The 24,216-nt window shown below is 42.5% G+C and overlaps 2 protein-coding genes, 1 long non-coding RNA gene and 1 other non-coding gene across 4 annotated transcripts in view; 3 read left to right on the top strand and 1 right to left on the bottom strand.

Moving 5' to 3' along the window:
• The first annotated feature begins 666 nt into the window (after positions 1-666).
• On the top strand, positions 667-5,014 carry ranbp1 (RAN binding protein 1). The gene is made up of 6 exons (XM_058635134.1): positions 667-823; positions 2,446-2,636; positions 2,771-2,928; positions 3,090-3,218; positions 3,347-3,415; positions 3,810-5,014. Exons 1-6 carry the CDS (start codon positions 809-811, stop codon positions 3,959-3,961), a joined length of 714 nt encoding a protein of 237 aa, XP_058491117.1. The 5' UTR covers positions 667-808; the 3' UTR covers positions 3,962-5,014.
• On the top strand, positions 3,550-3,678 carry LOC131464733 (small nucleolar RNA SNORA77). Its single transcript, XR_009241232.1, has one exon. It is a non-coding gene; the product is annotated as a small nucleolar RNA SNORA77 (small nucleolar RNA).
• Positions 5,015-5,106: 92 nt separating the features above from the next.
• zdhhc8b (zinc finger DHHC-type palmitoyltransferase 8b) overlaps positions 5,107-24,216 on the bottom strand; it is a 69,516-nt gene continuing 50,406 nt past the window's right edge. The window contains exons 2-11 of the mRNA XM_058635133.1: positions 22,206-22,327; positions 15,768-15,925; positions 15,134-15,306; positions 14,660-14,762; positions 14,236-14,327; positions 12,866-12,998; positions 10,845-10,950; positions 9,555-9,661; positions 8,337-9,406; positions 5,107-7,577 (exon numbers count right to left, since the gene is read on the bottom strand). Of these exons, the coding sequence (XP_058491116.1) occupies positions 7,445-7,577; positions 8,337-9,406; positions 9,555-9,661; positions 10,845-10,950; positions 12,866-12,998; positions 14,236-14,327; positions 14,660-14,762; positions 15,134-15,306; positions 15,768-15,925; positions 22,206-22,327 (2,197 nt within the window). The 3' untranslated portion in view covers positions 5,107-7,444. The remainder of the gene's footprint in view (positions 7,578-8,336; positions 9,407-9,554; positions 9,662-10,844; positions 10,951-12,865; positions 12,999-14,235; positions 14,328-14,659; positions 14,763-15,133; positions 15,307-15,767; positions 15,926-22,205; positions 22,328-24,216) is intronic.
• Positions 23,774-24,216, top strand: part of LOC131463435 (uncharacterized) — a 44,425-nt gene continuing 43,982 nt past the window's right edge. Inside the window, exon 1 of the long non-coding RNA XR_009241042.1 lies at positions 23,774-23,893. This is a non-coding gene — a long non-coding RNA (uncharacterized LOC131463435). The remainder of the gene's footprint in view (positions 23,894-24,216) is intronic.

Genomic DNA, 24,216 nt, shown 5'->3' with positions numbered 1-24,216 from the left:
CAGTTAAATCCTAGAATATGAACTTTAGGATGCTGTGACTGCTTTTCAGTTTGGTCTGTATGCGTTTAAGCTGCACGCAGAGGTTTATTAGTGTTAGCTGAAGTGGTCTTTGTTTAAAAGAAAGGGTTTTTAACTTAACATGTGACTCTTTAAAGTCTCCTGTCCTAATATATACATAATAAAAGAGCACGTGCCTCTGCAGAGGCCTCACTTACCTCTTTATGTTTACGAGTCTCTCACTCAAACCAACAATATGCTGCCATGTTTGATGTGACCACGTGCACACAGCAGCGTGAACCCTGAACTTTCTTAAAGTGGCAGAGTCGTCATTTCGAGGCTCGAGCGTCACGAACACTTTGCTGCTTCGTGTTCACAAAATACTACACTTATATATAAACTTATATTCGTCTCGTGTACTTTGTGGAGACTTGAATAGAGCTCCGGTAGTTATTTGGACTCCTAACTCCTAATTTCTTTATTAAACATTTGTAAATACTTTTAGTAACAGTAGTTTCCAAGCATATGCAAAAACAAGGCAACCAAAAACGTATCTTTGCTTTTACCACAGAATATATATTTTAATTCAGAGAAATGTGTGTTTCTGGCAGGCCATCGCTTTTTAGCACGACACCTGCCGGAAGCGAGGGTGGCGCGCTCCCTGTCGTGCTGTGAGCGCGTGCATACGTAGAAGGAAATTCGGCGCGCGAAAGCTGTAGCAGGAAGTGAAAGTAGCTGGAGGGAAACGGCGGCCAGTTTAGGATTTGAATCTACAGAACTACTTCCACAATCTGCAAACATCTACACCAATATGGCAGACCCAAAGGTGAGGTCACGCATTTTAGGTCATCTAACGCCTTCTGGTGTCTTTAAAATCAAAATTGGGTGGCAAACGTTGCTTTAAACGTGTCATTATTTGTCAGAAAGTTTGTCGAGGAAGCTGCGACCCAGAAATGCCGACAATGATGCAGTCACTCGTGATGCCAGAAAAGCTCGTGTATGTGATTTAAGGCTGCGAGGTGTCAAGAAATAAGTTTATAACGTGACGATAGAAATGTCCACCTTGTTTTTATATTCTTGACACGTTTCCGTAGAGTTATATGAATCAAGAGTGTGCAGCGAGTCAGCATGTTAGCATTAGCTCATGTGATTGGGAAAGGCGATGAGCAGAAACGGTGAGGATTTCATTAAACTATTGCGGTCGTCAGTGGTTTAAACGGGGCAGGGCACGATGTGCGTCTACCGGAAAGGCCGGAGAAAAAGAGGGTAGCCAGGTCCACTGATCCCTGCCTTTGTCTCCCAAGCACATCACTTGCTACTATTCGCTGGCTAATGTTAGCTTGTTTTAGCAGGGCGCCGGAAGTCCATCGGACTGTTAACTGCGACAGTTAACAGATAGTTAAGAGCTAGTTAACCACTACAGACCCTGTCACACCAGCTCCTTTTAAAATATAGTTGGCGACACAGACCAATTGAGAGCAATAAGTCCATCATTTAGCTTTGCATTAGCACGCTAATGGCAGGCCTTGTTCACTAGCTAGGCAACTTTTCAGTAAATTGTCTCGGGACAACACAGTTGAAAAACTATTAAATATTGCCGAAGAAAGTCAAGATTAAACTTTTAAAATGTCTGGAACCGTTCACGTCATTAAAGTAATTTAACTAACTATACAACAAGTTTGTTGTCTAAATTGTCAGTAGTAGCAATGCAGCGTACCTCCGTTAGCTTGGTCGCTATGACCGAACCCTTACATCGGGATACTGCTAACTCACTAAAACCCGCAATGAGATGGAGGCAAGTTTTTCTCTCAAAGATGCTCAGCCTTACACTCAACAGTCACTTTATTAGGTCCAGCTGTTCAAGCACAACAATGTTAAGATGTAAAGGTTTTGCAGGGAAAGAGAATTTATTAGTTAGTGACAGTTTGATGGGCAAATAATGCCTTATGTCAGACGTCAGAGGAGAATGATCAGACTCTCAAAATCTATAAGAGCAGTAAAGAAAATGACCACCTACAATCAAGGTATGAAGATCATCTTTGACCAGTTAGCGCCACTTAGTCCTGCGTACCTAATAAAGTGGAACGTGAGTGTATTTTGTAATGATGAGGCATGAGTGTCCACAGGTCTCAACATGCTCTATCCTGAGTGTTTGTTACTTACCTTATAGATAATAGTTGCCTTTGCATACTTTCTTTGCCATGTATGTTAATGTGGCACATAATGAGATGCTTAGATCAGCAACTGCGATTTACGCCTCCTCCCTTGACAAAAGCTCTCTAACCAGCCCCCAAATCCCTCTATTTGGAGCGTCTGAGGCCTGTCGGTCAGTTGTCAGACCTCTTTGTTTCCACATGCCTAATCACTTTAAATGTGCGCAGAATAGGTCACTGAATATTTTTCTGTCTGTATCTTTCGTGTTTACCCATTCAATGCTTCCCCTGTTAGGACCAGGAAGAGCAAAACACCACCACCACCACTACCACCACCGCTGCTGTTGTCGTCGCCGTCGCCACCGCCACCACCACCACAGAGGGTGCAGAGGAGACTAATCACGATCCCCACTTTGAGCCCATCGTGTCCCTTCCTGAGCAGGATGTGAAAACATTAGAAGAGGATGAAATGGAACTCTTTAAAATGTAAGCTGTTTCCATAGGCTCACACAAGTATTGACTGATATACATTTAGCTGGCCAGCATTTGACTGTGAAGTCACCGTATTGTCTTTGCTTAATGAAGCGGCCATTGTGATTTAAAAAGCGGGTTTTTTTCAGGCGGGCCAAACTATATCGTTTTGCCTCTGAGAATGACCCCCCGGAGTGGAAGGAGAGAGGAACGGGTGACGTCAAGATGCTGAAACACAAAGAGAAGGGCACAATCCGCCTCCTGATGAGGAGAGACCGGACCCTGAAGATTTGTGCTAATCATCACAGTGAGTCAAATTTGCGAAGATCATTCATTATACATGTTTGAAAGGATGACAAGGCACATTAAGCCTTCGGCTGTGATAACATAGCAACTTTCGAAGCCTAAAATGCGTGTAAAACTCTCCTACTGTTGCCTGTACGCTTACACTGTTCTTGTGAAATGCAGTCCTACCCACGATGGAGCTGAAGCCCAACGCAGGCAGTGACAGGGCGTGGGTGTGGAACACACTAGCAGACTATGCCGATGAATGTCCCAAACCTGAACTCCTGGCAATACGCTTTTTAAATGCAGAAAGTAAGTACTGTTCATCTAACCCAGTGTTACATTCGATTAGATTCTGCACGGGCAAACAGCTAAAGCCCCTTTCTCTCTTTTTTTGCGTGGGGGTGTCGATACATGCTTAATTCTCTTTCTTTTGACAGATGCCCAGAAGTTTAAGGTGAAGTTTGATGAGTGCAAGGAGGAGGCCAAAAAGAATCTACAGGAAATGGGTAAATAACACCTGTTAATTAAATTTCTACACATTAAGTGAAGAGTGAAGGTGCTTCCCAATGTGCACTGTACAGTTTAAAAGCATTTAACGCCTAGTCATCCTGTGTGGCATGTATACAAATGTCATGAGTGTGCAGACTTACTCTGTTCTTTGCTGCAGCCTCCAGCCTAGAGCTTTTTGTGTCTGCTACATGAACATGCAGAATGTAACACTTCACTGTCCTTCTAAAAGGCCGGTGTCATTATGTTCTGCTACAATTACAATTCTGATTTTTACACTATTCCATCATCTCATCACTCGAGTAAAATCTACTTAAACCAGAACTGTTTTCTCGGCACAAAAAGAGTGTTCCAGCGTTGTAGTTCACTGCTCATTTCACTGCTTTTCCACAGGTGATGGGGATAGCACGAACAAGGTGGTAGAGAAGCTGGAGGAGCTCTCGGTAAAGGACAAGGTGTCAGAAGACAAGAAGGAAGAGGTCAAAAAGGAGACGGAGAAGAAAGAAGATGAGAAAAAGGAGGTAAAGGCTGAGGAGAAGAATTGAGAACCAAGAACTCGCTTTGCTGCTCTTCAATTTATCAGTTTTTCCTCTTTTTCTACAATAGACTTTAAAAGAACTGAATTTGGACACTTGCATATTATTAGTTTTTGTTTTTTTAAATTCTGTTTTGCCTCAAGATCACAAGTCCTTGATGCCACTGGGGAGAAAAAAAACAAGCGATAGAAATTATGAAAAAAAAAAACCCCTCCCTCCCATCCCTTCACCTCTTTGCACTGTGGAATGCCACGCTCTCCATCCTTGTCATCTACAGTTCAACGAAGCATTTGACAAACTGTGAAAAGAGGCTTGTGATAGTGACAATTCCCACATTGGGGTATTTTTTGTTTTATTATTTTCGGGAGTGTTTTTTGAAAGGGCAGAGGATAATAATGTAGCCTGCTTGTAAGCAGCACAGGGTCAGGGACCAGGCATTATGCAGGTGCATCAAAAATAGTGAAATATTTGTCGTCGTGGGTCCTCCTACCCTGTTCGCTCTCCATGCTTCCACGGTTAGAAACGGCAAGTAAGGTGAAGACTTCTCAGCGAACGCCTTGTAGAAATAGTCCCACCTCAGTTCCTTCCTGCATCAGTTCTGTTGGGAACTGACGAGAAGAGGAATCACCTCCAGACAGTTGAGGAGCATCAGATGAGCTCGCCGATAGATCAGATGCACTTAGCTAAGCATTTTAGTTTCTCCTTCTTTTCTGTAATACCATCGAGTCTAAAGTGAACAGTCCATCACGGTTTGGTGCAGTGATGCTCTGACTTAAGAGTTCTGAGCCAGGAAATAGTTTGTATTGTTTAGGTCATAACATTCCCACACTTTAAAGCATGTAGTGGAGTATATGTAACTTGAGTGTGCCCCGTCAGGTGTGTGCTCATCACCCTTTTTCCTTTTTCTTTCCACTAAATAAGTTCTTAACCTTGCCTCTAAAGTGCATCCAAGTGCCAGTGCATCTGTAAATACATGTACATTGGATGAAATGTTGCTTTTCATTTGCACTCAAATGATTTGGAATGTTTCCTCCACCTTCGAATAAAAGCTGTCAAACACCACACGGGTTATTTAAATCAACAGGGTTTTTTTTTTTGTTTGTTTGGGGTAGTTGTCGAACAATTGTGTAGTGAAAAGGTTTCATTAAGAAGAGTCAATGTTGTTCACTCAAAGAGATGGAAACTTTTATTTACTTTGATCAGGTCATTGGGAAACATTTCCTCTTCACAAAAATAGGAACGTATATACATTTATACTATATATTTTGATACATATTCAACTTTCTATTTGAGTTTCAGAAAACAAAATCAGCTCATGGCCGAATGGATTCATTGCCAAGTGTCAGGAATGGTCCCTGACCTGCAGTGATGTCCATCCCTAAAACAACAATATTGGACTAATGGCAGTCGTCTTGCAGAGAGGAATGACATCGACAGTGTTTTGATATGTGGTCAAACGGGGTTCCGTTCAGGCAACGCAGCAACATAACGGGTCCATTAAGATATTTCAAGATGCTCTTGTTGCCCGGATTTTGACAAAACATGTAGCCCTGCGTGCTGCAGCCTCAGAACAGAAATGTTTTTTGTTTTTAAAAACACTTGATAAATCATGAATGAACATTACCTTGTGTTTCCGTGAACACAGTATAATGTGAAGTAAGGCAGCCGGGTGAGACCTTGAAAGGTCAGAAGGTTGTAAGTACAGCAAGTTTCAGTAACATCCAACCTTGTCAGAAAGCAAGACTGCACCTCAGCTATTGACGTATAACACTTATCTCTGAAAGAAGGAAAAAGAAAACTATGAACAGAAAAGAAATTAGAAGAAGGGAAAAAAAAAAGGTTCCTGGAAACAGTACTTATATATCAAACCAGCTTGTGTGTCACCAAGTACAACGGCTTCTTTTCTAATACAGTTCTAAACTGTCTGTAGTGTTTGTTGCTCAACATTAAACACTTCTACAATAGTGTTTCCACCAGTCACTTCAGCTTTTCATCTCAAAAGGCAACAATGGTTTCTTCAACGCAAACATAGCTGGACCACGTCGATCGCTCTACGCCCTGGGTAACGTTTGGCATGTTGTGGAATCTTCGCCTTTTAGATATTATAGATTTATAGTCCAACGTAATGTTTTAAGACTTCTGTAAAAGCACAAAATAACCTTCAAACTCGGAGGTGGGAGCTGTACCGGACAGCTGCTGCACATAATTATAGTTGTGATACGGTTTATCGTGTTTGTCGCCGAAATCTAAAAGCCCATTCCTCCACATGAGGACAGCACATACTGACCCTATCCAAGATTGGCTTCAGTATTTTACCTCTTTACCCTCAGCTCATAACATTTCATCACGTTTATTTTTTTTTTTTTACACTGCAAGTTAGAACAAGCTAGATTTACTCTCATGAATGTTTACCCATTAATCTTGATATCATTTATTTACCGTGTTTATATAATTTATCAACAAGCAACAGCACTCAAAATAATACATCCATTCCAGGTTTAAGTATCTGTATAAAAACAAGATGTATCAAGCATAGTTTTTGAAAGATGGGTGTATATATTTATATATAATAAAAAAAAAGAAAAACCAAAAACAAACTGCAAAAAAATAATGAATAGGTAAACATTATCTTCATTTTACCACATTTTTTTTACCCTTGCAAATACTATTATAATCTTAATTTACATACACGTTTTTAAACGACATGAACAGAGGACTTGTTTTGGTGGTGCAAGGCTGGACTTGGATAGGATGAGGTATTCTGATCTTTCAGAACACACACACACACACACAGTGACGTCCAAACAGAAGCTGCATCTAAAGGCTAAGCTTAACTCGAGCCCCATCGACACCTGCACTCAAATGAGATGAAGCAAAAACACATTCAATAATCCATGTCAAAATATTATCCCGTGACAACCTCTCTGCTGTTCGCGCTCGTTCCTGAGAGGATCATTTTGCACTACGATGAAGTTGCCGTTTGTTATACTTTCTAATAAATCTTTGTTTTCTGAAACGCAGCCTTTCAAAAGTGATAAGATTTAATTCTCTTTGATATCAGGTTTCCCAGCCTCTCCTGCGACGACCGTTAACGCATCTCATCTGTCAAACTTCTCAAACTTCTCAAACAGGTTAAAGTGAAGCACCATCAGCGCCTTCTCGGAGCAAAGTTGTGTGACCTTTGGAACAACGTATACGCTTGTCCACGTGACCACGTCTGAAAACTCTCACAACCAAGATGACAAGACACTACACGCACACACACACACACACACACGTATACAGTACAGTCTGCACGGGTTATCAACCACCTGACAACCAATCCCTCAGGGAACAAACAAACAGGCATTTGGCAAGACACACCTACACAAGAGCGGACGCATCCTCAGATTGGACTGCACCGCCCAAAAACGGAGTGTTTTTCTTCCGTCGTCAAGACCAAAAACGAGAGAATCTCTCGATAACGGAGTGGCTGTGGTCACTGGAGGCGGCTTACACAGATATCTCATATGTGGTGCCTCCCACGCCTGTCACCTTTTTGACGTTACTGTGGCGGCCGGGGCTGAGGTTGGCGCCCTGGGTGGCGTGGTGGCAGTCCATCTGCCCGTTAACCTTCATGGCCTCTCTGGATGGGAAAGAGAGGAACACACAGAGAGAAGAGAGAGAAGTGGTTCAAACACAACGTTTGGAGCAATGTTCAGATTCAAATGTCAGGGAGGTGAAAATGACAGACACACGGAATGGCGAAAGAGAAAGTTGTTAAATGAAGCGAAAGGCTTACAAATGTCAGACCAGATGGTGAAAAGCATGCAGAAGGGAAAAAAAATAAGAGAAGTCACACACTTTTATTCACTAGACAAATCGTTGACATAATACAAAAATGAATATTAAAGGCAACTATAGAACAAAATGTGTAAGAATTCACATCAGCCACATGCGGCCTCCCAGTCGATGTCCTGTGGCCCTACACTTATTTAAAAATGTCTTTAAAATAATACATTAGGTATAAATTCAACATTTCATTACACACAAGCTTTAATTCCAATTGTCTACGTGTTATTTTTTGACTATTTTTGTGATTTACAGATGCTTTGTTCTGAAATAAGTATTTTTCAAGATGTCATTTTTAACTTCTAATCACTAAACAACTTTTTTCACTGACTGGCCCCGCCCCCCGGCCACCCCCTTCAGACCAGACTAGAAGTTCACTGGCCCGCAGGTATAGTATATATACAGTATATACTATACACCACATAGCTTCACTAGAACACAAGTTCTCATGAAAAGCTGGATGTGTTCCGCACAGGGAGCTGGGTTTCCAGTGAGAACACATTCCCTCCGTACAGCACATGCAGTCCCACAGCAGTAACGTTAGGATTCATACCTTGGGCCCCCGAGACGAGGTGAGTCTGTCCTCTCAAGGGCGCTGATGTAGGAGAATTTCTGATGAGAGTAGGAGGGGGAGCGGGGCATAGCGGGGGAGTGGGGCTGGTGGGCCGGGGAGCGATAGGGCCCCTCAAGGCCAGTGACCCTGCTCTGACTGCTGTTACTACTACTGTGATCTGTGTGCAGGGACGTGGACGAAGTCCTGGGGGCGCGGCCCAGTGCGGAGCCCGCGTGGCGCAACACGGGGGTCCGCTGGCCATAGCTTAACAGCCCGACCCCCACCAGGTTGTCCCTGGAGCCTCCGTAGGCTGGAGGCGTTGGGCCTCTGGAGCCAGGGCCACGAGGCCCATCTGGATAGCAAGCGTTATGTGCCAAACCATAGCCCCCATCAAACACGCCAGAGTCCTGGGCATAGATGTGAGTCTGAGAGTGCCCACGCAGCATATGCCGCTTCTCCCTCTCCTCCATCTGCTTTCGCTCCTGGATGGAGGCCATGATGGTCTGAGAGAGGTTGTCATAGCGCACTGGTGATGGGTCCCTTTCCCTTTGGTGCGGGGATTGCCTGCCAACCCCTCGCTGCGGCATCACCGGGCTGTAGACGACGGGGGCAACCTGGTGCCTTTGCATTTCAGGCTCTCGGATGTGGCACATTTTGGTGGGCAGGTAGGGCGAGTGGAAGCCCATGGACGGCATGCCGCGGTGGGCCATGCATTCGTTGGCGGTGGCTGGAGAGATGTTAGGGTTGAGCAGGCTGTCATAGGACAGACTGCCGTTGCGGTTGGAGAGCGCGTTAGGTGAGAAGACACTCTTGTAAGGCGTGGATGTGGCTGTGTGAGGCTGCAGGACGAGGAGCTGGCCCTTCTCCAGCCTGCGGTGGCCCTGCTTTAAGCTGACAGAGCGGGAGCTAACGGGCTCAGAGTCCAGCTGGAGTGGAGAGGACTGGAAAGTGCGGTGGAGGGTCGTGTTGGTGTACTCGGGCAGATCGAGGTTTGGCTCGGATCGGTAGTCGTGACTAAGGATGCCCTCTTCCAAGATGGCTGATGTCCTCCGATCATCCGGCATGGTAATCTGAAGAGTAAACGGCACAATAATTCTACAGTTTTTGGGTCAAATGTAAATGAGTAAAACTTTCGTATCCATGGCTTTTGAACTGGACTATTAATCACCAAAAATGTATATTTATTAATACATTAATGCCAAACAAATCCAGTCTTACCTTCTCTCCAGCAGTGTGGTAGTGGACTTTAGGCATGGTGCCAAAGGATGGCCTGAACTTGTACATCACTGGAGTGGATGGGTGCGTTTTACCAGAAAGAGAACTCTCTACAACACACACACACACACACACACACAGAAGGAAAAAGATGAACACTGTAATGAGAGTAGAAATGTCACTATAGAGGCTTTAGAGTTACATTTTATCATAGGAATAAAGAAGATGGGGAGACTGAGTTCTTCAAGGCCCAGTATGTAACATTTCCATGTTTGCATCAGCTTTAAAATAGAAATAATTTGGTTTTAGTGGCCTTAGAATAAGCTTTTTATATGTATTTTATGCAGGGCCTTGTTTTACCAAGGCCACCATGTGGTGTTGATGTGTTTCTACAGCTGTTAGTGTGTGTGTTTTGCATTGGGAAGCAGCAGCTTACTATGCCCTCAAAGAAGAATGACCTTCTCTCTGGTGTGTGAAGGCCACCAGAGGCTGAGCAGAGGAATCCTGCATTTGTTACAGTCTGCGTTGTTCGATTGTCACGATTTCTTACACACTGGACTTTTGAGAAACACACCATCTGTTCTACAGATTGTCCTTGACCTTGACAGTGACTCAGAAAAATGAGGCGCGTCATTGTTCCTGTGTTGTGTTTTAGTGAGATACAAATAACTCACACTCCCTAACAATCCACTTAGACCAACTGTAGTACTTCAAACAACCATCAAGCCGCACTGCTGCTGCATGAAAGAGCGACGAGCGTTCCCTCCCTAACATAATGCACCATGACATTGGAAGGAAACCTGCTGTTGAAGGTTCACACTATAAATTTATACCGTTGAATGCAACACAGTAAAGAGCGCATTACGGCTCGCAAACATCCCTCGCGGCCTCTAATTTACACGGAGGAGTCTGAGAGGCACATTATTTTTTAGTCAGAGCAGTGATTGTAGCCTCCACTCCCCTGCCTCCATTTGGCAAAGCACCACTGATGATTCACGTTGCAATGATTCACTCCGAAATTTCTCCATCACGCCACAAATCTGATGCTGATTCGGGAAATGGAGCGCTCAAGCTCGCCACAAATCACGCCTGTTCTCTGGCCTGGCGTAGTGAAGGCCATCAACCTGCCATTGGGGTGGACATTTATTAGGCTAAACAAGAAATGGGGATCTACGGGGAGGGTTTATGCAAATGCCATTTGGTGCAGTCCTTGAAAGGAAAGAGAAGTGGGATTGGTGATGACTGACGGGAGAGAGGGAGAGAGGGTGCAGGTTTTGTTTGTACGTTTCATACCTTCGCTGGATGTCAGCTGGTTTTTCAGCTGGTTGTACCTGTCAGCTTTAGGAGGCAGCGGCGGCTGAGTGTCTTTGTCGTCCAGATCATCCAGGCTGCTTTTGGACTACAGAGAGGAGAGAGTCCAACGTTAAACACATCCAGAACAAATGCAGTGTCAGGTTTACGCCGACACAGTTTGTATAGTAGTAAAAGCGACATTATGCAGCTGCTCTACTTAATTTTTAATGCTTTTTAGGGACTTTCTTCATAATAAAGAATAGTTTTTTCGATCTCTTTTGTCAGACCTGAGCGAGGTGGAGCACAAGCTTCTTTATTATGGCTATTATTATTCATCCATCTCTCAACCAAGTGTCTACATTACCTATAATGGAACGAGACCTGCTGCCAGAGTCATTTGTGTGTGTTATGCTAATGGCAGCTGCTGTATCCTCAGGCCACTACCCTCAAATAGAAACATGGAGCAAATTTGATAGTCCTCGTAAACTAAATAGAGTTTTTTTTTGTCATTTTCAGACTCCTATCAGCAGTTTATCAGGCATCTCACATTTATTTCTGAAGCATCAAAGGGCTTTTTACATATTTTCCCACATATGCAGAAGTTTTCCTTAAAGGAATACTTCACAGATTTGCATTTAGCTATGTATTACTACAATAAGGGTATTATTTTTGAAAAATAGTGCTTCCCAACCTCACTTGGTCCGAGGCTTGAAACAGCAACGCTAATTCCGCACTTTTTAGACCCACTCGTAGGCGAGCGGGGCCTCATTCCCACAATGTAAACAGTGTCCGCCATCTTTGCTAACAGTTACGCTAACAGGACAGAAGTGTCAACAAAGAAAAGAAGGGAGATACAAACACACTTTGATATGTAAACTCCCTTAAAGGTGTTGTGTAGAATGTTGACATGCTTTTTAGGATCAGCCATATTGAGCTAGCATAAGTGAGATGGCTGAAAACACAAAAAACACAAAAAACACTGTATACAAATAGAAAGATACAGAATAGTAACACAGAGAGAATTTTCTCTTTATCTCAGTGAACGGGAAAGTTTGTCCCTGACCAAACTTTAACTGCAGAAAACAATTTGACTTGCAGGTTTAGACCTTAAAAGGAAACTAAAGTGCACCCCCGCACTGGGCTTTAGGCTGATAAGATGGGTGTGTTTTTACAAGCAGAGACAGAAAAGCTGGAATGCAATAAAAACAGCCGTTGCCAAACGTTTCAGGGACAGGGATCCCTTACATGGGGGAACATTTACCAAGGACTCCCCTCATCATCCTGACACAGATCCAGCATATGCCACGGTCTCAACCCAGCAGGAAGAACGATCTGCACGGGTTTTCGTAAATGAATGAACTCGCCTGAGCGCGTTTATCGTACGGACATAAAAAAAATGTGTGCTCGACGCATCAAAGGCAAAGCGCGATCGAAAGGTTTTGCGGATTCAAAGGGGCGTGGCCACGGCGACCATCGGAAATTTGGCAACTTTCGACCGTTCGCCACGAAAGAGGAAGTGCCCTTTAACTTCAGCATACATTGACCGATCGCCTCGAAACCTTGGACATGGCGCAAGTGACCGACCCCGAGCACGTCTACAGCCACAGACTTGACCCAGCTCGATGTCGGCCATTTTGAATTTAGCCGCCATTTCGCCACGAAACGGGGAGTGCCCTGTAACTTGGCCATACATTGACCGATCTGCTCGAAACTTCATCAGGTCAGGGAACTGCTGTTTTATTTTTTTCCCTGAACTATTTTTTGAATTAACTAATCGATTGTGATATATGCAGCAGCACTAAGCCCAAAAACAAATAAGGTGCATTATGTAGTACTGAATTGTAGCATATATAACCTGCTGTGAATAACTAATGTCAAATATCTAAGGATATTCCATTTGCAGTAATAGAACTTAAATGAAGAAGCAGTGAGATCTACACGAGGAAACATCACCTGATAAAAAAGCATTAGCTGCAGGGCAATAACACCCAAGTGCTCTGCTCTAACCATGATTAACTGACCTTGGAGCTGATGATGGTGCTGTGGATGCCGTTGTCGCTGACTTTAATGGTTATTTGTCTGTCTGAGAGATCGGGTCTGATGAACGGAGGCTGGATTTTGACGTGGGGCTTTTTTCTGGGGTCCAGCACGTACCTGTGTGGATGTAAACATTCAGTCCACTTTGTAATACACATAACCCAACAGTGCAACACTGCAGCAGGATGAATATCTCAGTCCTCTCTTACTTAATACATCAAACTTAATAGTCCACTATGATCCCACATTAACCTTTTGGGTACACGGATGAAATCATCATTTCATTCTTATTCTTTGTGAATACTCCCTACTTTCCCATCTCACTGAGCTAAATATAACCCCATTAAGCCTTAATGTATCCGTTTATTCATCTGTTTTGTTTGGCAGAAAATGCAATTGTAAAAAGTCATTATATACTCTTTTTTTTTCTATTTGTTGACACAAATCAATATAATTCAAGGAAACAGAAAAAGAAATTGGAATTTAATAGTCACACAGGACTTCCTGAGATAACAGTGTCTCAGTGAGTCTTACAGGGCTCATTTATAATTCAATTAAAGATCTGTTAGTGTTTTATGGTTAGTGTGGGAACACAGGGAGTTTTTCCCCAAAAACCAACTCACTCTTTCAAAACAAACAAACATAATTCGTGTTATTGGAGCATTTTTAAGGCATGGATTTTTAAGTGATTCACTGTTGTATGTAAAAACAATACTTAACATATAGACAGTTATAGCATTTCACTCCACCTGCTGTTGTCTCTCTGCAGTCACACGATTGAGTTTTATGGGATGGGGTCTATCCCTATATGATATAGAATGGGTGTTCACTCACTCACACACACACACACATAAATAGCGAGCAGGAGAGAAAAACCCATTGACTCGCTCTGTGCTCTGTTTCCCATTAACTCTTGTTCTACACACTGAATCAATTCTCTCAAACAAACACACACATACACTGGTTTCCATGACTTCAGAGGACATTGCATTGCCTTACATTCATTTCCTGGAGGCTAAATCGAACCCTTACCATAAATACTACTGACCTAATCATAACCCTGACCTCTGACCTGAACCTAACCCTGACCTCAGTCACCTAAAAAATGTAGTCATTTACATTATTTTTGTCCCCATAAGGAAGATAAGGCCCCATAATGTGACTGTGTAAACAGATGTAGGTCCCCACAACATAGGGAATATACCAGGTGCACACACACACTCATGAATTGCTAGTCTTGCTGCTGTTAGATGGTGCTGCACCGGTGTTATAGTGTGGATGTTATAGGCTCTGTTTAGATTGTACCTTCATGTGCATGATCACACACAAACACACACACACACACACATCTTACCGAGGTGCCAGAGGACTACATAAGACATACTCCACGTTGCCACAGCAACCCCTGGTGAAGGGATTCACTCCTCCACGAAACTTGCCGGTCACCTGAGGGAGACAAAGCGTGAGGCCTCAGACACACACACACACACAAATCGACACCGAGGTCCAGAGTGTGAATATAAAGAGGGTGATTCATAATGGATGTGTGTGCCGTTTGTTAGCTTCCGTGCTATCCGTTCCTTTTACAGCATGTGTGCGTTTACTGTGTGGACAGTGAAAGAAGTGATTCTTAAGATTCTACAAATATTTCAAAGCTGCCCTCAAGCACGTTCACATGTCGACACTGAGGCAGCGCCAGGTGTTGACGGTTTGTGAGTGTGTGTGTGTGTGTGTGCGTCTCAGGACAGGCATGTTCTCCTCTGCGGGCGTCTGCTCACCTGTTCGTTGGTTGTTCGACCTCGAGCAACGAGCACCATGTGAAAACCTGTGAGTCCCATGACTGGAATAAAGAAAAGCCCCGCAATGCACATCACCACCAGACTGGGCGCGGAGGTCAAGGGCAACAAGAGCAAGCGCGAGAGCATGACATTACAAGATGTACCGTAAATAAAAAATCCCGTACTGAAAGGTAACATTTTGAAGACGTTATTAGATGGGATGGACGATCATGTCAGGTGGAGAGAGGAGGACAGACACGCAGCAGAGGCCGGGGTCATTGCAGGAGGCCACAGCCTGAGGGAGCATCAGCTCTAAGGCCATTTCAAAGAGTTCCCCCATGAAGACGGCACCAGTCCAGGAAATAACAACCCTGAAACGACTCGATGGGTTAACTAACAAACATTTGTCTATATTTAAAAGCCTTGCCAAACCACTGCCTTCAAACCCATTTTCTAAACAAAGTGGGAGGATACGTGACGGTCGTGTGCAGTGATCCTAGCCTCTCTCTGTGGTGGAGGACGAACATGAGGCCGAAGGAAAAAACTCCCATCATGTGGATGCTCAGCGAGAGGAGGAAGAGGAAGAAGTAGCGGTAGTTCCTCCGTCCGATGCAGTTGTTCACCCAGGGACAGTGGTGGTCAAAGTCCTGGGGAGAAGGAGAGCGTTACAGTCACAAAAATATTCAATATTATAAGCTGTAACTACAATAGATACTAATGCTGAATATACTCGTGTAATCCTGACCTTTTACATCGCTTCCTTGTTTTCATAGTCTCATGTTAGATAATAGATAGTATGATATATAATTCTACATCCTGTTTCATAGAGGATTTGAAAGCCCGTACTGCGTGTTATGATGAAGTCTGATCTTTAATTTCATCACGAAATATTACAAACGTTGTGGAAAAGCGTGCGGATTTGTATTTAGTACACGCCTCAGACTCTAAATCTCAGCAGATCAGACGTAATTGTGTTTATATAATCAATCATTCGCCGCGCTCATGTTGACCTAATTATGTAAATTAGTCTTAGGGAGTAATGCATGTATACATTTGTACAACGTTTGCACACACACACACACAGAGACAGACACACACAGACACAGACCTCGACACAGTTGTCACACACACTGCAGTGCGAGCAGCGAGGCGGCCTGTAGAAGTGACAGGTGGCGCACCACTTCATCCGGACCTGGATGCCCTTGATCTCCACGTTCTTGTAGAGCGGCGCCCGGAAATCGTCGTCCTTATCCTCGTCCTCGTCCGCTGTGGAGAAGCGCACACAGGTTTTACACACACACACACACACACACACACACACACTGTGGGAAATAACTGGTTTTCTTCTTGCGTCCTGTAATGTTCTAAAGACAACAACTAACAGTCAAGCTGTGAATGGAGGCTCGGGAAAGTGTATGATAAGGAAGGGTCAACTTAGGGTTTCAACAAATGGCATCTGTTATTCGTCGTAAACATTAGGTGACATCTCAGGGGGTCATAAACGTTGTTTCTTGTGTCTGTTGTTGTTTTACTTTGATGTTTCTGTATAAGTGGTGAAGCTTTTTGGAGGAAGGGGAGAGACCATTTTAGACCGTCCTTGGTGACAGTGTCTCTCCTCCATGCAAAAATCCATGCATGCAGTAAAGATATGATTTACTCAACACTGATGACTCAAGAATTTCTTTCACATTTTGGCGACGAGGATGGGATGGACGCTCCAATGCTCAGGGCCTGGGTTCTGACTGAAGGTTATTACTGGTAAGGAAAAATTCCGCTCCACAAAGGAGGACAGGAATTTGCTTGATGTCAGAAACGGGTGCTGACCAGCGGACGCTCCATCTATTTAAAAAGTGAGTACGGTGTTTTTTAAATCATTTTCAGGTAGACAGTTATAATTCCTTTGTGGTAGACTGTCGAGATATTCTATAATTCCTGTGTGGTTGAATATCGAGGTCCGGTGTAATTCCTTTGTGGTAACCGAGACCGTCTTCATATAATTCCTGTGTGGTTTTGAAGACTAGACACCTAGGTAGATAGTTGTAATTCCTGTGTGGTAGGCTATCAAGATATTCTATAATTCCTGTGTGGTTGAATATCGAGGTCCGGTGTAATTCCTTTGTGTTAACCGAGACCGTCTCCATATAATTCCTGTGTGGTTTGGAGACCGTCTTCATATAATTCCTGTGTGGTTTTGAAGACTAGACACCTAGGTAGATAGTTGTAATTCCTGTGTGGTAGGCTATCAAGATATTCTATAATTCCTGTGTGGTTGAATATCGAGGTCTGGTGTAATTCCTTTGTGGTAACCAAGACCGTCTCCATATAATTTCTGTGTGATTTGGAGACTAGCTTCATTTAATTCCTGTGTGGAATTGAAGCTCTGAATTAAAATAAAAAAAATAAATTAAAAAATAAATTCAGCCAATAAGTAACAACAGTAAGTTGAATATACGGTGCCAGATTTCGAAAGAAACTGTAAGACATGGTATTCTTCTACTAAGTGAAAATTGAGCATAGAAATTATAAAAAAAAGTTAAAGAGAAGAAGAACAAACGTTAAAAAAAAAAAAAAAAAAAAGAAGAAGGGAAAAGTGTTAAATTTAAGATTTCTTTTAAAGTCGACATATATTTTTACAATTGGGACTTAGTAAAATTTAAATTTGGACTATGTGTTGTCTTGTATTGTTTTGTGTTGTTCTGTGAGAAGAAGAGGAAACGTTTTTTAAGAAAAAAGGTGTTAAGATTAGGATTTATTTTAAAGTCGACATATAAATTTAAAATTGGGACTGAGTAAAATTTAGAAATTTTGTTTATGTGTTGTCTCGTATTGTTTTGTGTTGTTTTATGTATGTGTGGACATAAGATCAGTTTTTAGAGCTTGTGTTGAAGAGGAAAAGCTATTTTTGATATGGGGTCATTGCAGGCTGTGAAGTTTGTTTGAGTTTTTTATTTTTTAGTTGAAGTTATTATAGCATGAGCGTTAGGCTATTACCATATTAAGTAAATAAAGAAGAGAAATGGGGTAAAAGTGTTGTTGGAGATGTTCCACTCTGGCACCATTTGACCGAGGAAGTATTTCCTATAATAGGCACATTAAGTACTGATTGTTTGAAAAGGTGTAGGGTATTGTTAGAAGAGAGAAAGGAAAAGAAAGTAAAGAAGAAGGTAGATTGGCAAGTTTTTGAGAAATGGGAAAGAGAAGCAGCTCTGAGGGAAGAAAAATCTGTTGCAGGATGAATGTTAACACAGGAGATAGGAGAAGAAGGTAGACAGAGACGTAGGGCCAGAGAAGTGAATCTGCCTCCTCCATATGTTCTCCCCGTGTCTGCACCCCCTCCTCCCTCAAAGACAAACAGCAGAACAATCACCTACAGCTGAATCCCAAAAGGACTCTGAAGGGGAAAAGGAGAAGAAGCCAAAGCTGTACCCTGATCTGTAAACCCTTCCAACATCTATGAGAAAAAACAAAGGGACTGATATTACGACTCAACCAGCTCACATTGCTTTTCCCAGACATGTCTCCTCTCCATTAGCAGCTTCTTTTGACTACTGGCTCTGGAGTCAAGGGGACAAAGGAAACGTGCACCAGATGCCTATGTTGACATTCCCAAATCCACAGCCACGGCCAACGGATGAAGAGGAGGTAGAAGCTGTGTGTCGGAGGTGTTTTAACCTCAGATGGGCCAACATCCGACCGAGTGTGTTGGTCAGAGATCCACAAGACAAAACAAAAGGAGGGTGAGTTAGCAGCTGACTACCGCACTCGTATGGAAACTGTTTTTGCAGCTCACTCTGGCAGCTCACTCTGGCATCGACGCAGAAAATGAGGCATACGATCACCTTAGCCTCAAGGATTGTGTCATGACTACATGTGGTGGATGGGAAACTGGACAATAGCGAATATCTGGACACACGTTCTGCACGCTGAACGAAATAAGGTTTTACTTTCAACAGATCGTTAAATAAACAATTTGGTCCCTGGGATGAAATGATTGTTCATGTGTGTATCCCTGTGCTAATTGGGTGTGTTTTGTATAACTTTTTGTTGTTGTACTTTTTTGTGTGCACTCACTTGTATGCAAGCTTCTGTGTATAGGTGTATAGGGGGAGTACTTGGAGGTGACAGAACACCATTGTATGTGAAAGTACCTTGTGAACAAAGTAAGGATTGTGAATTGAATGTGTGTCACATTTCAGAATAGGCCTCAGGGAACCCATATAGTGAGATAATTCAGATGAAGAGATAGTATGAATAGAATTGTTTTGTTTTGATGTTTTGTTTTGTTTTGGGTTTTTTTTGGTGTTGTTTTATTTTTTTCTTGTTACGTACTGAGAATTAATAGTTAACCTATACTAATATGTTTGCCATGTGTAGTCATAGAAAGAGTTAGTTGATGAGACCATGTGATTTCCCAAATATATGTTGACACTTTGTGTCAAAAGGGAGGAATGTGGGAAATAACTGGTTTTCTTCTTGCGTCCTGTAATGTTCTAAAGACAACAACTAACAGTCAAGCTGTGAATGGAGGCTCGGGAAAGTGTATGATAAGGAAGGGTCAACTTAGGGTTTCAACAAATGGCATCTGTTATTCGTCGTAAACATTAGGTGACATCTCAGGGGGTCATAAACGTTGTTTCTTGTGTCTGTTGTTGTTTTACTTTGATGTTTCTGTATAAGTGGTGAAGCTTTTTGGAGGAAGGGGAGAGACCATTTTAGACCGTCCTTGGTGACAGTGTCTCTCCTCCATGCAGAAATCCATGCATGCAGTAAAGATATGATTTACTCAACACTGATGACTCAAGAATTTCTTTCACAACACACACACAGGCAACAGGTGCAGAGCAGTGGTTCACAGAGACGAGGTCGGGAGCCACAGATGGATCACGAGAGATTTAAAACCATTATCAAACAACTTGATACTGCACAATGCTGATTAAGCCTCCACACGACTCTATCTCTGTGTCTCACTGTCTCACTGTGTGTGTTTAGATTGATATGAGCTGCACACAGGAAGTGATTTATGTCATGTCAAGACAAACGGAGGGAACTCAAAGGCTCCCTCACATAGATAGTCTTCAGTTAAAGGACAAATATCAACAACAACAAAAACTTTAGCTTTAAGATTTATGTTTAAGGCTTTTTAAAATGAATGCATGAAATGAAGTTGTGATTCTTGTCACACATTATTTGCTTTTGTCGTGATTAAAGTTGGGAATTGGCTCTTCATCTTTAAAAAGTGGGGGCGACGGTGGCTCAGTGGTGGAGCGCGGATGGTGGGTTCAGTTCCTGTCTAGACTACATTGACACTTTTCCACTACATGGTCCCGCCTCCCGCCTAGTACCTGGTACCTGCTACTTTTTTTAACGTGATGTCGTCAGACTGCCGGCCACTGATTGGTCAGAGGGTGTTGTCGCAAGAATCAAACCGAATTAAGACTTAACAATCCTGAAAACGTGGGTTCATCTCCAACATTTGGCACGGAAACGTCTCAAATCTCAATAATTGAACAGAGGGGTCTGGTTGTATTTAGCCTGTGATCGCGAGTGACGAGCTGCAATGAACTGATTCTAATGATTCAGCTACACTGAAAACAACTGCTTTACAATGATACTATGATGACCCTGCCCACATTGAGGAGGTACCATGTTGTAATGGAAACTCTACCTGAACCATGTAGAGTCCAGCTGTGGCGAGGCGAGGCGCGGTGGCACCGTGTAGTGGAAAAGCGTGTGAAAGATGTGTGATTGAAAATGTGCTGCACATGAATGAATGAATGAATGAATGAATGTGTGAATGGCAAAAACTGTAGTATAAAGCAGCTTTGAGTGGTCATCGAGCCTAGAAAAGAGCGATAGCAAAACAGACCATTTAAAAAGTGGGTTCCAATATGTGTAGCCTACTCTTCCCCTCGACACTATAATGAAAGAACAAGTGGCGCTGCTGCTGTTGTCCTTGCTGCAACTCTGTTTGTGCACCTGAGCGCTGAGCCTTTTGGTTTTTGTCCTCCGCTGATCAAAGGGCACATTGAAACAACCTGTTACGCAGCTTCGACTCGGGGGGGAAAATGACTCCGCGGTGCAATAAAAGTGCAGGTAGCTGAACGCACAGAGGATGCAGGAGGAGAGAGGGTGAGGGGGAAACAGACGGTAGAGCACAGAAATAAACAGTTTTCACAGTGGGAGATTGCTCTGTTATTATGGCTCTCAAGTCTCTTCAAATCGATTGTGAAGGTAAACCATCTGCCGAACCAACAGCACTTATGCTTCCAAAGCAGAGGCCTATTTTAAACTCAAATAACAGAGTGAAATGATTATTCCTTGGTTGGTTCTCTGAGCAAGATGCCATTTAAAATCCAGCTTCACTGGTGGGTCTGCTGCCCCTGAGATATAACATCAAGAGCTTAGGTAACAACTCATCCCTCAGTTGTCCATAAAACGCAGCAGGGCAGAGGCAGCAGAGGCAGCAGAAGGCCACCGTCACCTCCGGGGGAAGCAGATAAACTGAGCTTTATACAAGCCCATGATTATTACCCACTTTACGGTCAGGGAAAGCTTGTTCTGAAGACAGGTGCTTATCATTTACAAGCACATTACCGACATCCCTGGGGATGACTTCAATCAACGTTACTTAACTCAGGTTGTGTTGAGGACAGGGAGTGTGCATCAGCAGTGGACAGTAAGTACACTCAGAGCAACTCGCTTCACGAAGGCTTGTAGAACTTCCACCAGCGTCGAGTGCAGGTAATTGGGGTAATGAAATCCTCTGAGAAATGTGATGTTACCTCTATATAAGGGAGAAGTGTGAAGTGTGAGGTGCTCCAATACTTTTAACCCTTTAACACAGAGCTATCGCAGGGTTTTCACTTTGTATTACCGTAATTACACAACGGTTTGTGCAATCAGAAAAAAAATACTAACAGTTTCTGAAAGCTGAGAAGTTGCACGTCAAAGCCAACGTGTGGTTATTACGGTAATTTCACTCGTGCTGTTGCAGGAAGCAGGCGAATCAGCGACTCAAACAAATGTAATTTGAAATATGTTTTATTTAATTTATGTTCATTTAAACTACAGTGTTTTTTTCTGAATAAAACTTTTGGTTTTTCTTCTTTTTAAATTGTGAATACACTACTTTAACATGCAGTAAGCTGTAAATAACTGTCAATAACTGTTATTCATGGGCAAAAGCACTTACTGACTGGACATTTTCTGGCCTTATTATGGGAACAATAAGCAAAAAAACACATTGCTTTTTTTACCTTTTCTACACCTGTCATTTTTACACCCTTTGCTGTTTTGATGAGTCTATCACTGCATTTGCGTAATTGTTTGAGTAAATAATCTTTAGTAGATCAACTTTAAAATAATAATCAACTCTTTCGATAATCACGCATTTGGATTTAAAGAGTTTTTCTTGATCTCAATCTTTAGTTTGTGGACAAAGCAAGAAAATATAGATATTTTACCACCAAAAGGTTAGTTTAGAGAAATCCAAAATATAAAAAAAACATTGAACCTTGTTTCAATTTGCATGTCTATTCATACAAACCTCTGGGGTAGACGCCAGGGTCCATGAAGGTAGCCATGCTGAAGTTGGCCAAGACGAAGAGGAAGACCACGCCATTGTAGAGAGGCACAACGGGAGAGACCACTTTAGTCAACCAGGGGCACCTGCAGAGACACACATGAGGAGACAGGTTTAAAAAAAAACACATTTAAAAAACGTTTCTGTTGCTCCAGTCTAAGTAGTAATAATTATGACATTGTCCTTTTCATTCTTGCAAGTCTTAGATCAACACTCATAATTAGATCTCACTGAGCAGAGAGACAGTGGAGCATCATAGAGCCTTAATATTTGATCAATATATTGAACTTTTGTTCCACTAATGTTGACGAAAATTAGATCACGATATCATAAAGTATATTTTTAGTGAATTATAGCCCAGTCTAGCTACAGATAATGAGCGGTAGGATGTCCTGATTACAACAAAGGCGCGTTCCACTCATCATAAAGTCAGTCGTATTCAAGTTTGTGAGGCCTCCACCTTCAGAATGATGACGATGACGATGTGTTCATGAATTTATATCGCTATCAGGAGATGAGTAATGATGGCATCTTCACCTGACTGTACCCAGAGATCATCTTCAATCCATACGTCCTCCCCTCACCCCACCTGCTGCTTACTTTGTTGAATAATTTAGAGCAGTGGCTGCAGAGAGAGACATGATTTGACCAGCGCACACTGGTTTGAGTGTGGGCTTGATTCATTCTTCCAATATGTGGAACTTCTTTGTTGAAGATGAGGAAGGAAAGGCGAGCAGCTGACAGCGAGCGTAGTGGTGTGGGAGTCGACAGCGTGGGAGGGAAATGTGACTGAGACTGAAAGCCTGGTTAAGACCACAGACTTTGGTTACCATCATCAACACTGTGTACAAGCCACTTTTACTGCTTGTGTTACCATGATACTTCAACCAGGACAGAAAAGCCTGCAGCTCATCAAAGTGTTTGGACCTAATGAATCGGACCGAAGGAGCATTTTTGCTGCCAAAAGTGCTGTAATATAATGAGTGTGGTTCTGTCTGAGGTTAAGTTCTGGAAAGAGCTTGGGGATGATGCTTATCTCTTCACAGCAGGGGATCAAAACACACAGAGATTTAAAAGAAAAAAATTTAAATTTGCATTTCATTGTAATACAAACCGGGCGATGTGTAAACAAGCTTGTATTTTGTATTCAAAAAATACTAATAAAGTAAATAAATAAACAAAATACAAAAGAATACAATAGAAAACTAATGAAATAATGAAAATTAAAATTGAAAAAACATTTTTTAAACTGAAATAAAAATATAAACTAGGGTTAGAAACGATAACTAACTGAAGCTGGATTGAGTGTTTATAAAAATAACTAAAATTGTGCTTAGTTTTCAATAAAACACTCTATAGCTTTGTATCAAAGTTCCAGCATAATTCTACATATTTTCCATTCCAAAAACGAACAGCAGAGGGCTCAATTGAGCTGTGTCTCTCTTTATTGGCCTTGATTGACAGCTCTGTTAGCCAATGAGAAGCAGCAGAACGCCCGGACGTGACGCGACTGGCTGCTGCTTTTGGATAGGGTCCTTACGTCAGCTAGAGACACCCGGACTGTTTTGAGTGTAACACAGGAAGTCCGTCTGAGAGACAGGAGTTTTGTTTTCACTGAAAAATCTACCTTTTTCGCGGATAAACATCAAAAGGTAAGAGCAATTTTACAGTTACAGCGGCGAAATGCGGCGAGTGGGTTGACACAGCGGTTCCGTACGAAGTTTGATATGTAATACTTCATTTAGTTGTAATTTGAGCTGTGTTTGTCACATAAAAATAGCATTGTAGCCCAGATTCTGCTGTTTAATTTGATGCACAGCATCAATATAATCTCTCAGGGTTCACTTTTCACGCCATCTTGTTCACAATTCTTTTTTTTTTTACGCAGAACCTCCCAGGTTCCCCAGTTGGGTGACACTCAGGCTTAGATAACCTTGCATACAATACAGCTTCAGTTCATTGTTTCCTTTTTGAA

The sequence above is a fragment of the Solea solea genome, chromosome 8 (assembly GCF_958295425.1).
Source record: "Solea solea chromosome 8, fSolSol10.1, whole genome shotgun sequence".
NCBI lineage: Eukaryota > Metazoa > Chordata > Actinopteri > Pleuronectiformes > Soleidae > Solea > Solea solea.
Note: the sequence above shows the minus strand (reverse complement) of the source record. Positions and strands in the feature narration are given on the sequence as shown.